At 40.6% G+C, this 15,320-nt stretch overlaps 1 protein-coding gene and 1 long non-coding RNA gene across 2 annotated transcripts in view; one reads left to right on the top strand and one right to left on the bottom strand.

The window, feature by feature from the left end:
• Window positions 1–15,320, bottom strand: part of LOC106852400 (uncharacterized) — a 79,189-nt gene that overhangs the window by 30,045 nt on the left and 33,824 nt on the right. The window contains exons 8-9 of the long non-coding RNA XR_015807681.1: window positions 11,241–11,319; window positions 8,593–8,754 (exon numbers count right to left, since the gene is read on the bottom strand). This is a non-coding gene — a long non-coding RNA (uncharacterized LOC106852400). The remainder of the gene's footprint in view (window positions 1–8,592; window positions 8,755–11,240; window positions 11,320–15,320) is intronic.
• The window catches only part of IFT81 (intraflagellar transport 81), a 36,963-nt gene that overhangs the window by 18,462 nt on the left and 3,181 nt on the right, over window positions 1–15,320 (top strand). The window contains exons 10-16 of the mRNA XM_088176101.1: window positions 158–304; window positions 7,631–7,780; window positions 8,688–8,816; window positions 9,923–10,012; window positions 10,961–11,047; window positions 12,409–12,480; window positions 12,570–12,655. Of these exons, the coding sequence (XP_088032227.1) occupies window positions 158–304; window positions 7,631–7,780; window positions 8,688–8,816; window positions 9,923–10,012; window positions 10,961–11,047; window positions 12,409–12,480; window positions 12,570–12,655 (761 nt within the window). The remainder of the gene's footprint in view (window positions 1–157; window positions 305–7,630; window positions 7,781–8,687; window positions 8,817–9,922; window positions 10,013–10,960; window positions 11,048–12,408; window positions 12,481–12,569; window positions 12,656–15,320) is intronic.

The following is a 15,320-nucleotide window of genomic DNA, read 5'->3' as shown; positions in this document are numbered from 1 at the left end:
TGTGCTGGAAACCTCATCCATACTGGAGAAAGTTGGGATGCTGCAGCCAACTTCAATGAGGCTGTGGTTTAACCTGCTGTATATAATTATACATTTTATCTAAAAATCATTTTTCTCCTGATTAAACAAGGCAATTTTTACGTTAATGATCTTGCAGGCTTCTATAATTTCCCGGAAAAAAGAAGCCAAGGCAGAAGAGCTTCAGGCTGCCAAGGAAGAGATGTCCAGCCTGGAGAGGCAGATGGAGCAGAAGAGCAGTCAGGCCCACGAGCTGGAAGGCTCTGAAGTCCTCACTGAGGATGAGGTAGGGATTTGTAGCTATTTTCAAATTACTAATTTCTCTTATTTACATTGTGCCTAATCCATTGCAAGGTATACAAAGGACTCAGTGTTGGGCTGTATTAATATTCCAGCCAAAATAATGGCAATACCATCTCAGTGGTTTGATGGTGAATAACTAACCATAAAGGTCAATATGATTGTAAATAATATAAAAAGCCTGTATGATTACAAAGCATAATACCAGTGATTATCAGAGATGTAATTAGTCCTGTGGTATTTATCACCCACAAAAGTTTTTACTTAAACCCCAAACCCCAGACCCTCCTGAAGTTCAGCTGTGACATTGACTTTGACTGATAGAGACACTGTGGCCCAGGCACAGAGAGATTTCAGCTGTACTTCTCAAAGCAGCTTTTTCTGCTTCAGAAGTTTGCAAAGAATAAGGGAGCTGCAGTTTGGTACTGGTTTGTCAGCAAAATAAATTGACTTTTCTTCAGCCAGTAATTTTTCCCAGATGAGAAGAATTCTGCTAAGGAAATTTACAGGCAGAGGCACTAAATTAAAGAGAATTTTATCTGCATCATTCTCTGACTTAATATCATTCTCTCATGCACTGTCTTTGCACTGCCATCATTCAGCCAGAGGCACACACTCCTTGCTTGCTCGTTCTTTGTTTCTGTGCTTTTTTTACATACTACTAAATACAGGGAACGCCCTTAGTAGAAGGAACTCCCTTCCTAATCCCATAGGAGGTGACTGCTCCACAAAATCAGTTACTTTTAAAGGAGTCTGAAAGTGTGGATGAGGAGTTCAGGTGGGAGCAATGGCACAGAGATGTGGAAAATGAAGATGTTGGTTTCTCTTCCCATCACACACTGAACCCTTTCCCTTGGTAGCAATAATAAGGAACCCATTGCATTGGATTTCTCTCCACTCCAAGGTTTTCAGCTCCAGTGGGCACATTGCTGGAGACTTTGACAAGTTTTTAAGCAAAACTAAAAGCAGAAAGCTGACAATTTGTGTTTTGTGACATGTGATGGAAAGAAGTGTTTAATTAATCAACAAGAATATATTACCAAGACAGCAGCATATGTTTTACATTATCTGCACAGGCACTGTAAGGTAAGAAATAATTGTGCCTATTCTTTAGGAGACAAGAAACTGATCCATAGAAATTTGAGAACTGGGTAGGAAGGAAACCTCATAACCTTGTAAAAGGCTTAGTAATGAAAAACTCAAGTTAATTGCCTGACCCAAGGAAGTGGCTCAAGACAGAAAAAGGACAAGATCTGTTTTGGACATGAGCTGCATTCCTTTTGTTCAAATATGTTCTGCTTTTGATTTTTAAAATATTTTCAAGTCTTCATTTTGCAGAATGAAAGACAAATGGCTGAGCAATTTGGAAAAAACCACTGGCTTAAAATCAGAAATGTTTGTCTTTTCATAAGAAGCATTTCCTGGTTTGTAAAATACTTTCTGCAAGGAAATGTGTACTGGCAAGGAAGCCAATCTATAAATCCATGTCCTGTTCGTGTTTATTACTTCCGTAGGTGAAGTGCAGTGGTACTCACAGGCACCAGTGCAAAGCAGTAAAAAGGGTGTTTCCTGTGCCTGAAGACTAGGAAAGGATTTGAATTCTTGATGGTTTTTGATCACTTCTGTTTCAAAGGTCACGGTTTCCTCATCTGGAAGGTGGAGACAGTGGTATTGAATTCTTTGTAAATGTCTGCTGCCAAAATTGCTGCACAGGGCCTTGGTGCTGGAGATTCTGCATCTCCTCCAAGTCCATGGCAAATGCACAGAGTCAGTCCTGCCTCAGAGTGGGGCTGAGATGAAACAGGGCTGGCAGGGAAGAGGTGAAGAAGCAAAAGTGGCATGAGCAGGTTCTCCCTCCCCAATGAAAGTCTGGGTTCCTCACTCCCAGCCGACCTGCTGCAGGTTTGTTTCTGGTATGTTCTGCTTTAGGATTTGTATTTTCTGGTTCAGTGCTCTGCTGCTCCAGCTTTGAGGCAATAGCAGAGGAAATGTTGATGAATGTGGTGGTGAGTCAGTGCTGCAGTTCATGGGGACAGGAGGAGTTTGTCCATTCACCCTTCACTTCACACTCTGACAGCCGAGCTTCCTTGCACTTTCCTCTTCCACACTTTCCACACGTTTGACATTTAATTCCTCCATTTTTAAAAAGGCAGAAAGAGGGGGTTTTAACAAATAGCTTTGCTGTCTTAAATTTAAATGGATTTTTTAATCCTATCAAAGTGCTACAGTTAAATCAAAGCATTGTTTTTCTTCTATGCCCAGCATTTCTAATCTTTGCTTTGTCTCACTTTGCTCTGTCCTGTTACATCCCATGGCACTCTCAAGACTTGGCAGTGGAAGAATCAGCACCTTCCTAACTCATGCTCCCAAACCAGTATTTGGATCACCAGTTGAAGTAGTTTTTGCCCAGACCTGGCTTAGGTTTTTAGGTGCTGGTGTTTTGCTTTCTTCCATAGTCATGAAAAGCATTCCACTGGGTTTGAGAGGTTCTACACCTGGATAGAACTCAGGAGAAACAGCAGGGAATAACCAATTCATTTACATCAAACACAAAAAAAATAGAATAAATTGTCTGCTTCGGGGATTATGAAGTCTTTTTTAAGTACTTCAATCAAAGTGCAGTGAGCAGGGGGCACAGTTGGCAGCTCCTCACTGCAGCTGTCAGATCCTGAAAATTAGGGAATCACATGATGACACTTGGAATGCTGGGTGGTTCGATTACAAGTGATCCTAGGTAAAGCTGGGATATTTTTAGCCCTTTACACAACCCATTGTACTTTCAGAGTTCAGCACAGGGCCCCAGGAACGCTGAGTTTCCCAGCGATTCGGAGTCATCTCAGAGCTGTGCTGAGCTGCAGGAGTGGGAATCAATCTGATTTTGAGAACAGGGCATGGAACTCCTCCCACTTTGTTCACACGTGTGTGAGGTTTGCACAGGCATTTCCTTAGGTTTAATCTTTTTTCTATACACATGCTCATCCATGCATATCTGCCCCAGGAAAACAAGACAAATGTTTCCATCTGCAAACAGAGAAAGCAGCCTCAGATCAAAGATCTTGCCATTGTTCCTCAAAAACTGTTGATCCACCTAAATCTGCCAGATTTTTGCTGTGGAAGTTCTCTGTCACCTGAACCAAACATGTGCAGAGATTCAGGTAAATCTCGCAGAGCTGAGCACTCCCTCAGCACTTCCTGCCATGGATAAATCCTGGATCTCATTGATCTGTGCATCTTCCCTGAGCACAGAAAATGGGTTTTCATTATAAATATTTGGATTGATTCAAAGCATTAGTAATGGCTGCTTTAATACTTCTAGTCTGACCAGAAGCAAGCACTCTTGAAAAATGCTAAGGAAGAGTTTTCCTGGCTGAGCTGTGCCATGTGCAGGCTGTAGGATACTTTCATTTTATTAGACTGAGGCTCTACTGCTCTTATCTATTAGAAGCTCATCCTTCTGTGTCTGAGTTATTAACTCTGTCCAACACTGGCTTTACTAGCTTAAATTTAGAGCCTCTTAGGAAAAAAATATGGAAAACCTGTCATGTTCAGGAACTTTTCCTTACTGAATTTTAATACTTTGGACAGTCTGTATCCCATTAATTAGTCTAGTTAGAAATTAAAACATCTGTTCCTCAGTTCTTAATGAAAATAGTCAGATAAGATGCTCTGCAATTATTGTGCTTATGCAAATAATTTTCTTAACTAAATTTTTTATTTGGAACCTTATTTAGTTATGTGGTTTTTTACAATTAGTACTTCATTTTCTGTAGTACTTTCATATGAAGAATATTTTTATTACAATAACACAATCAAATTGCTGCATTAATCCAGAAAATACTATTTTAAAAGATTTTACTCCAAAGTGAGCAATTTATCTGGGGTTTATTCTTTGGAGAAAACAAGCTTTATCCATTTTCTCCTTTAATGATAATCTTGGAATAATCACCTTGTGCAAACTTCTCCTGGAGCAAATGTGAGGTTAAAGGAGAAGAGGTGAGAAGCCTGTAGTGAGAAGCCAAGGCTGCATAGAGGAGCTGGGCTCTGGTCCCAGTTCTGAGCACAGAGGGCACAGGGTCACCAGGCTGATGTCCTTTCCTGGAGGGGGATAACCTGCCAGGCTCTGGATGCCCCTGGAGAAGCCATTTTGTGATTGGATTTTTATTTAGAACTGTTATAGTAATTCCTTCACTAAGTGTGGAGAGACTGAATGTGGTGATACCAACCTCTTCCAAATTCTAATAAATGGAGAAGCCTAAAGTAGGTACATTGCTGGATTCTTCCAATAAAAATGGAGCATAATCCAGGAAATCTGTCCAGTCATGGTGCATACCTGTGTTATATGAGAAATCAAAGTCCTGTTTTCATTCACCGTGTTCCATAATCTGCATTCCATGCTTGTTATGTTACAGTCACCCATAAAAATAGCCAAATGAAAAAGCAGAATCTTTGCTTGCTTTCCCTTGGATGGTTTTTGTGTCTCCAGGGGCTGTGACTCGGCTGACAAGGGCTCCAGGCTGGTTTGCTTCCACTTCTCCCTTAGTGCCAGCACTTGGTTCTTGTCCAGTCATTTAATCTTTGAAGCTGAAATGACTGCTTGTGTTAAATTGCTTGAGAAAGAAAAGCTCCTGGTGGACATGGTCCTGACTGGAACATCCCTGCACAGGCAGATCCATGGGAATTCCACAGGATGAGCCTGCTGAGTTTGGACACAGGGAGCAGTTGGTCTATGGGAAAATGCTGCTGCTCAGAAGTGGATTCCTTTGGTTACTTAACTTGAAAGTGATGTGGCCAAACAATGTTATTTCTCTGTGAACTATTCAAATTATTGAAAAGACCTTTCACCACAGTAAAATGCAGTGTTCTGTGGCATAGATTTCTCATGTACACATGAGGTGTATAAAGCCTCAGAAGCAATGCTCACACAGAAGAAAACATTGGTTTTTTATATTTTCTTTTAGTTTTTGGAAGGCTATGGAACGCCTCTCAACTTTTAGGCTGAAAAAGCCTAATTTTGCTGTAAGATCCCTACAAGCTGCTGATTTAAGTAGAGTCAAATCTAAGAGCTCCAGCTCAGAACTTGGCCGTGGATCTAAAGGAGCCTTCAGTCAGTGAGATTTTGAGAGGCTAATCTGTGCTGCCCTTGCAGTAAATCAGGTCTTTTGAACATTTTGCCAAATTATTGATTGATTATTCTACACAGATGATCACTTTCCTACTGTCATTTATATCTGTTTTACCTTGTTTGCTGCAATAAAAGCTGTGTGAAAGGTTAAGTTTGCTTTAAAAATCCCAAGGTTGTGCTGACATCCACCTCCTAAAAGGAACAGATTTCAGTTGTCACTCTGAGCAACTTGTAGCTCATTTGGGATGAAATTTGTATTATATAGTCCTAAGTTAATCAACTAATAATAGAACAGTGGTGGAATTGGTTCCTTAATCAACAAGATCCTTTGACTTCCATTGTAAAATACATTATGCTTTGAATATTGAATATGCAAATACCCTACCTCCCACTCGAGCTATTTTCAAGACCTTAAAAGTGAAGAGAATTCTAGTTTGCTTTTTATCATGGGATACACTGACAGAAGATCATTCAGATTTGATAACTCTGTGTGGTCACATATTAAATTTAATCCTTTACCTCATTCTTTATTATATTCCACTGGTCAAATGAAATGTCCCAAGGATCAAGACAGGTGACTGTGCTTCCCTTAGAGATTGTTCAGTTGGTTAGAGAGATTGTAATTATACTTTTGTAATCCCTTGGAAATCACAGAAAGCTTGGTATTGTCTAAGCAATTAAAGAAAAAAAAAGTATTTTGTATTAATGAAGAGGATGATTGATTTTGCTATGAAAAGGAATGAATTTCGTGCTACTGTATTAAATGTGCCAGTAATGTACCAGAGAGTGTGAGAGAGGCTCAGGTGACCTTGTGTATCCTTGTCCAGGGTAGTAGCAGGATGTAGGATGTTATCCCAAAGCCTCACAGAGGCCAATCTGCATAGAGCACATTGAGTAATTTGTGGGTTTGTTCTTTCACCAAAAACGTTTATAGCTTTTGGCTTTAAAAATAGTTCTGGAGTGTAGCAAGAGAGAGGCAGCTTTGGCCTAGATATTGCACAGGATGGCAGATGAACAGGGTTGATTTCATTGTGGGCATTTTGCCCAGGACACTTTTTATAGAACATACAGTTACTCTGGGGGTTCTTAGCCTGTGGTCACATTGGGGGTTTGGTTTTATTCTGTAGAAGGGAGAGGGATAATTTGGCAAAAAGAAAAATTAATGTAAATTTTGAAGTTTAAGTTGTTTTATGTTTGAATTTCAAACCTGGATCAGTGGGAGTGGGATTAATTTTCTTCCTGGGGCTGCCTGGTCTGTGCTCCCTGCACACACTGAACGCCTCCTCATCCAGGAGCATTCTGAAGCCTGTTCTTACATCATTTACTCTCATAAATTTTATTTGCTTTCCATCTCTGGATCTGAGCGCATTTTTTGAGCTGTGACTGGCATTTACCTTGTAGCTCTCATGTAAAATCCAAGAATAAGAGCTGAGACTGCACAACAGATGGAAAACATTAAATCACAGAAAAATCTTACCTGTTTGTTTCAACCCCTGGTGCTTGTGTTACAAATTGAACACACACGGGTCTAGGTGTAAATTATATGGCTGTTGGACTGTAAGGATTTTTATTATTTTACTCAGTATTTAAGAAAAATATAAATTCTCCATTGCTTTAGATTTTAAGTGAAATAGATCCTGCATTTCTCTGTTTCTATGCAAGGGCTCTGCTTTTATTTTCCTGGGTTTGAAACCTTAGCCAGAGATATCATCTACGTCTGCAGGAGTCAAGGAAAGAGAACAACAAGTTTTAACTACTGAGAATATTTAAAAAAAAATATTTTCCCATGTCCTCTTCCCTTCCAATTTTGTTGCTGTCTGTGATCATGTTTTGGTCTGCAGGGCTGGGGCTCTGTTACAAGTGCAAATTACTGTTGCATTAAGTTTTTATTATCCATGACTCCCATAACGTTTTGCAAGGAGTATTTACTTTTCCAGCTGTCAAATGGTGGTGAGCAGAAAGGAGTGATCTCAGGCCTGCAAATGAGTGAGCTGGGGCAGAAAGCAGTGGAGCTGCTTTCCTTGAACGAATTCAGTGAACGAATGCAGAGCTGAAAATAAATAGACCCTGGGAATCCTGAATTCCAGCCCTCTGTTCTAAACACGTGCAGGACAAAGAGGACATAAATATATTACATTTTATGCTGCTTTGCTGTAAGTGAAGTGAGTTCCTGCTCTCTCCCCCCTCCAGTTCAAGCAGTACGTGAGCAAGCTGCGGAGCAAGAACACGTTTTACAAAAAGAAGCGTCTGGAAATAGCAGAAATCACGGCGGAGTTCGGGATCCTGCAGAGGACTGAGGAGCTCCTGAGGCAGCGCCACGAGGCCATTCAGCAGCAATTGGTAACCTGAGCTCTGCTGCCCCGGGAACAGCCTCGGCATCACTGGGATGCTGCTGGGATTGTTCCAGTGGCTCTCACCCTCAGCTCCTCTGCTCAAGGAGCCATTGGGCTATAAAAGGTATTTTTGTCTGCCCCCTCTGAGGCTGCTGTACTTTGTGTCCATCAGGACTGGTCTGCAGCTTCTTTTTAGACTGAGGGGCCTGACCCTGCTTTTTAAAGTCGATGGTAAATCTGTACAAAATGCTGCTTAGGGCAAGGCTGGATGCTTAAATTACTTTTTGGTATCCATAGATGTAGTGAGGGCTTAGAGAATGACCAACAGCAAATAGGATCCTAGCTACTGCTGTAAAATATATAGGAATAGTATTTAAAGAAAAAGCAGGCAAGAAGGAAATATTCTAACCCCAGAATATTTAGCAGAAAATGTGTGGATGAATCTTCCCTAAGCCAGAAGAGCAGGAGAAGGATTTCTGCTCTGGATAACTGTAAGCATCCCAAATGCAGGAACACTCTGTGGTATTTTCTTTCAATCCCTGTATTCTTGTTACCAAAATACTTTACAAAATAATTAACTGCATCTTCTGATCAAGCAGACAGATTTTACACATTGAACTTCTTCAGAGCCTGACCTCCAGCCCACTTTACTCTGTGGAAACTCTCTGTTCAGTTCACTGAGCATTGGATGACCAAATATTGTATTTACAGCAGGTTTTTATTGTCCTACTGTTCAGGCATAAGATAAAATCTACTTTTCTGGAAGCTAGATTAATTATAATAAATTGATTAATAAAATAAATTCATTACAGTACTTACCCTTTTCACTTCTTCACAATATTTGGCTCCAAGAAGGAATTTGCTGTTTCTTGGTTAATGGACTCACATCCAGCATTTATTGTTTGTGTCTGCAGCAAGCAACTGAGGAGAAGAAAGGAATCTCTGGATACAGCTACACCCAGGAGGAGCTGGAAAGAGTCTCTGCAGTGAAGAGTGAAATGGATGAAGTGAAAGGCCAGACATTAGATAACATGTCTGAAATGGTGATTTTAGTCTTAAACTATTGCATTTTAGTTTGAGTATCTGGTTCCTCAGCATATAAAACCCAATTTAATGTTTTTGTTTGGGTTTAGAATGTTCCTTTAATCTGTGTTTATATACATATATATATAAATATTTCTAACAAACACATATGCAAAGATAATCTTGGGAAAGTTCACTAAAATATGTGTTTCTTTTCTTCAAAATCCTACAAATAAATCTTTCTTTTCTCCCCTTCAGAAACTTTAGGGATATCAAATCTTGTCCTTGATTCTTTACTTTTTTTGTGATTTCAGAAGTGGTTTCATATTTGTTCTTATTTGACACATTATTTGAGGGAGATGAATGGATTGAATCTGTAATAGAGGCGTTTTCTAAAATGTTTGTAAATCACTGGAGTTAAGCATTTGTTGAAAAGATACTTAATATGCTTAAAGAGCTAAATAGCTTGTCTTTTTCTTTATAGCCTGATTTTCAATAGCCCTTAGAACTGTCATGTTTTAATTTACCTGCCCACATAGCCATAGAAGCAAGAAAGAACTTGAATTTCTAATTTAAAAATATTGTAAGAGAGCAAAAAGCAAAATAGCATCTTTTTAACTCCTTAGGGCACTTCTAAAATAAAATGGTGTAATTAAAATAGAATTACTCTCAAACAGAAAGGTGGATGCAATTTGAATTTTCAGTCTAAATATATCAAAGTGACTCAATTTTAGCATTTTCAAGCTTTATTTACCCTATGCAAGTGTATTTGTTTTCTTAATGATTTCTTCCTTTCTCTGAGCCCCGTTTGTGCATCCCCTTCATCTCTCCTGCTCCTTCAGCTCTTTGGTGTCTGGCACATGGGCAGTGCCCTGGACTTCTTTGGGATGTTCTCAGTTGGAACAATGGGAGCAGAATTTGCCTCATTTTTGGGAATGACCCCACTGCCAGATGGGTCTTTTCCCTTTCTTAATTAAGCCTGAACTTCAATTGTATAATTAAGGTTTCGTCACACATTTTTTCTCTCCATATTTTGGTTTACTTTCCTTTCTTGTCACATTCCTAATTACATAAATGTACAATTAGGGTCATAGAGTTAATGACTATTATTTTGTCCCTTTGTCAGGTGAAGAAACTGAATGCCATGGTGGCAGAGAAGAAGGCAAGCCTTGCTCCTGTCATCAAAGAGCTGAGGCAGCTGCGTCAGAACTGCCAGGTTTGTGGAAACACTCCTCTCTTTCTGTGTAAATCGAGTCAAACTCACAAATAAATCCAATTTACAGATCCCTGAAGTGCTCTACAAGGACATGATCAACTCAGAGGGAAAGCTGGAAATAGCAGAATGTGTCAACAGCATTTGCAGAAGGCAACGTGCTAAAGGTTGGGATTTGTAAAAGCTGACAGTGCAGGCACAAAATTCAGTCCTTTATAGCAATTTAAAAAATTACTATATCAGGGGAAAATGTGAAAAGTCATAGTTCAAACCCAAAGCAAAGTTAGTTTCAGACTAGTTGCAGAGCTATTTCTGTATTTCAGCACTGATGATCCCAACCAACACTGTCCTTTCTGAGTGGATTGCAGATTACTTCTCATCCAAATGTTGGCTACATTGATCTAATTCCTGCATTAGTCTGTGGCACTGACAAATTTGTCCATTTGTTCTCAAAATTTTATAGAGAGCTGGGGAAAAAAAAAGGTCTTTTGGATCTACAGCTGCCATAAGTTGGCTCATTACCCTGGAATTAAATAAACTGATGCATTTATCTATCAATGAAATTTCCAGAAAAACCTACTTTTAATGGTTCCATTCAAAGTGTCAGCAGATGAAATCCAGCAAAGGCGTTGATTGTGCACAACTGGAAATCTGGCTTTTCATAGGGAGCACTTACACTGATCCTTTCTTAATGTCTATTTTTATAATTATTTGTTCTTTCTTCTTGTAAACACAGCCTTGTTACCCTGGCAGGGCACAGAGGGAATTTCCTTCTCTCTGATCCCCAGAATGTGAGGGGGTTGGTGGCTTCCCTGTGTAACCACAGCCACGTGCCAGCGAGGGTCACACACTGAGCGTGCCAGGGGCTGGGGCTGGTGTGTGAGGGGCTGAGTGTCACATGCCAGTCACAGGAAGATTTCATAGATGTGCCCTTTTGCCCTTTTCACCAAGGAATTAACTCAAGAATGTGATGAGAAGAAAATCCAGTATGACAGTTGTGCAGCTGGGTTGGAAACCAATTGCTCGGCGCTGGAGCAGGTGAGGTGGGGCTGGCTCCTGCACGTGGGCAAATGCTGTGGCACATATTGTGTATGTGAAATATATACCACATATGCTGTGGTACAGAGTTTTCCTGCCCTCCCTCAGGATGTGGAAAGTACAAATGCAGTCAGTGAGTCAGTGTGACCCACAGGTCGTGCCTGCAGCTGCTGTGTGGGGTGGCTGCACTCACACAGGTCCTGAAGAGCAGCACAGGGACTCAGGGTGCTTCATCCAGCTCTGATCTGAAATCCTGCTGCCCTGGACAGTGTCTGTTAGGGAAGAATTTGGCCATAAAATAAAGATGAATTGATCAAGACAAATCTTTATATGCAGTTAGCAGTTTCACTGCATTAGCAACAAATTCAATGGATAATTAATGACTGAAACTGGTGATGAGGAGACTTCATTAAATGGGACTGTCTTGTACTCTGCTTTGTCTCACTCCATCACTCCTGTGAATTTTAACTGGGCTTAGTTTACCAAGGCCTTGCCCTCAGAAGAATATACTGCAAAGTAAACAGGGAGTACCTTTAAAGTGAGGATGGATATATAGACAGTTATTTTCCTGCTCTAAAAGTTCCTTTGTAGGACCTGATATGAAATGGACCCTCCAAAGGAACTATTTTACAACAGCAATCAAGGCTTTTCTTCTTGGCAGACAACTCAGTCATTTTCTACCACGTGGTGACAATCACATCCACTGACTGAGCTGGACATGAGTTGAACTGCAGAATTCAGTTTTCCAGCTGATGGTCTGAAAATCACACAGTGACAGAGCTCTGGAATTGCAAATGCCTGGAACATGTACAGGAATTCCATTTGGATCATGAGGTTTTTTGGGAATGGACCATTTAGAGATGGGAGCAATCCACTCTCTCCAGACTCCACATAATTATTGATTGGTGATTAACACACAATTGGCATGTCTGTAGCTTCTAACATGCACTTTGCAGATGTGTTCCAGGAAATGCTTGTTCACAGCTGTGCCTGGCACTTCAGATGTGCTGAGGAACAGGAGTCTTGGCAGCACTGCTGAAGTGTCTGTTAGAAGTCAGGCATTAATAAAAACCTGTTAACAGCCATTTTGCATCTCTGACTGTGACTGAAACTGCAAATCTAAAACCACTCGGTTGTCTTTCACTCTAAAAGAGACTTGTGAGAAGCCCAAATTATGTAAACATTTGAGAAATTAGCAATTCAGGATTATTATTGTTATTATTATTATTATTATTATTATTATTATTATTATTATTATTATTATTATTATTATTAACTCTCATGGTTTATATGGCAACAGAGGGCATCTCCTGGGAACATGCACTCACCATGCCCTTTGGAATTTTGCTCTTTTCCCACAGGAAGTGAAAGGGCTTCTTGAGGAGTGTGCCCAGGAAGAGAGCAACTACCATTACATTAACTGCATGAAAAGGGTGAGAGCACAAATTGTGCACTGTGAGATGAAATGGCAGTTACAATGTACACACCCCTGTATTTATTTCAATGCTCCATCTCTGTGCAGAGCCTGGAGATCCAGCTGCAGCGTGCCAAGGAGGAGATGAAGGCCTACATGTCCCCAGACCCGCAGGAGCGGCGCAGGGCAGTTCGGTGAGCAGGGCAGGGCTCTCCCCTTGGGAGGATTCTCTCCCCTTGGGGTGACTTGAAGGAGATTCACAAACTGAGGCTGAAGTCAGGAATTTTCTCATTGGCATTTGGGCTGCAAGAGTTCACCTGATAAATTTAGAAACACTATAATAATCTAAAAATAAGCATCTCGGATTCCAGCCTATACTGCTGGAAATGTTTGAGTTCTCTCAGACATACCAGGAGATTTGCCCTTCCCCTTGGAGATTCTCAGCCCAGGAGAGGCTTTCACTGGCAGCCCCACGCTCTGAGGATGGTTCTGCACCAGCCCATGAACCTCCATCCTTACCCTCAGTTTCACTGACTCCAGTAAAAAGCCACTTCCTTCCTCCCATTACTCTTTTCAAGACCCCTTGCCCTTGACTGGCAGGGAGAGAAACAGGAAATATTATAAATTGAGCAGCTGATTATTTTTGGTGTAGTTTTCTATTTTAAATAGAAATTTTTCCTGCCAAAGATGGAAATGTTTTCTGAGAATGAGATATTTCGGATTCATTATCTGTGCTAAAAAGTCTAAATGTTACCATGTCATAGAGATTTTTTACACTTAACTAAGTGTAACTTAACTAAATATTTTTGTAAAAGCATCCTGTTGAAAATTTTGTGTATGCTCAATCTTCTAATACAACGCAAAAGCTGAAACAAAATTCAGGCAACAGTCAACAAACTGTTTCAAAATTAAGCATCAGGAAAATCCAAAACATTTATAATTTCCAGTTGGTAAAAGTGTCAAAATACCCGGGGCTTATTCTTCATAATTAATTTTTCAAAGTTTCAGAATAAAGCATGAAATAGAAATCTTTTTTCCAGAAAAGTAAATCTTAGATCCTTGTTGTCAACAAAATAATCCAGTTGGTGTCAGTAGTTTTACAAGGTGGTCTTTGCTTTCCCACCACAGTATTTCCCAGCCACAAAAACATTTGTCAAAACAGTTTTAAAATTCGTGTTGGCTCGGTTTTATGGCCATTGATAGGGAAATGTGTCAAACAGTGAGAAAACTCCAGGGATTCACTCAGGAGAATCCATCAGACCCTTCCTGAAGCCCCTTGCTCTGCATCTCTATGTTCTAGGACAGGAAGCAGAGATCACCAGGAAGGGAAGGACCAGAGTGACATCCATCACAGAGACCTTCTGCAAGGATGTGAGGCATGGGAATGTTCAAACACTGTGTAGTAAAGAGTGTAGGAAAGTAAGAGTAAGCAAAGAATCAAAACTACAAATGTTGAGGAGGGAGAAGGATGAGGAGAGAGAAGGTGATGGAGGCTGAGAGGCCTCTTGCTCCACCTCACAAAATAATGAAAGGCTGTAGGAAATAAACGTTTATCTCATGAAGGAAGGGTGAAACAGCACAATTAAGCAGAAGGCTGAACAGACAAAACCTTAGAGATGATGTGAATATTCATGAAGATGAGGCAGCAGGGTCAGACATTGAGGAGTGGGAGCTCAGGTTGGTTCAGTCCAACTCAAACACTTGGGAAGTGAACATCCAGGATGTGGGGATTGACACGGAGCAGCCATCAGAGCCCAGTGCTGGAATGGAGCACGGGCCCAGCTATGCAATCCCAGGTATGGTGAGGGAATGTGAACACAGCAGTGTTACCCCTCTGTGCTGTCCCCATTTCACTCCTGACTGTGGAAATTATCCTCCCACAGGGACCAGCCACGGTCCTGACCTTTCTAAGAGGTCACAGAGCTGTCTCATTTCAATGAGTTACAGCAAAGTGCAGTAGAGAGATCTTAGCAAAACATAAAATGAGACGATTACATTTTTCTCTAGACATCCCTTTAGAACCTGAATATATTTTTCAGCAAACGCTGGAATGTAAACGGAGTAAAAATGAACCATAAATAGAATTGCACTTTCCTAACAACGTATTGAACAAAAAATGTCTTAATTCAGACCCTCTTTATTGAATATAAACTCTCTGTTCCGTGGAGTCACTTGTTAGGAATGTGAAAAGTTAATTTTCTTTTCTAAAAATAGAAAGTTGTGGGGTTTTAACAAAGTTATTAAGTTACATTCTTTCCAGTCATCATTATAAATAGTAAAGAAAAACTTACTAGCAAAGATATAAAATCTTCTGATGATTACTTTGAAAACTCTACTTTAAAAAAAAATAGGAGGGTGTTCTGGAGGCCAAATGTGTGAGGACACATGCTGTGTGCCAGGGCAAAGAAGCAGCTTCAGCCTCACCTCCAGCTGGGTGAAGATTGCTGGGACCAGTGGGACAGCACAGCACCTGGAGCAGCCTCAGCACAGCTCTGATCTGTCCTGGCTGGAATTGTCCAAGAGCAAGAGATCCTAAAGTGATCCAGCTCCATTCCCGTGGAGACAGGACCAGCTGGCCCCAGGCCCAGGTGCTCCAGTCAAAGTCCTGGAGTACTTGGGAGAAAGGGAAGGAATAAGGGAATACAGTGCTTTGGGTCCACACAGCTGCTCTCACACTCCAGGAAACCTTCAGGCTCTGGCATCATGAAGGCTGACATTTCTTTCTGGAAATTAGGATTTCTGTACTCAGAGATCATCTACTCTGAGCACTTTGGAAAACTCTTTAAATGAGCTGGGTTATTTTGAATTCCACTAGCAGACTCTCACACCAGAAAAATATAATAATTACACAGAATATAT

Source organism: Sturnus vulgaris, chromosome 19 (assembly GCF_052056855.1).
Source record: "Sturnus vulgaris isolate bStuVul1 chromosome 19, bStuVul1.hap1, whole genome shotgun sequence".
NCBI lineage: Eukaryota > Metazoa > Chordata > Aves > Passeriformes > Sturnidae > Sturnus > Sturnus vulgaris.
The sequence above is the reverse complement of the archived record's forward strand: the minus strand, read 5'-3'. Positions and strand labels throughout refer to the sequence as shown.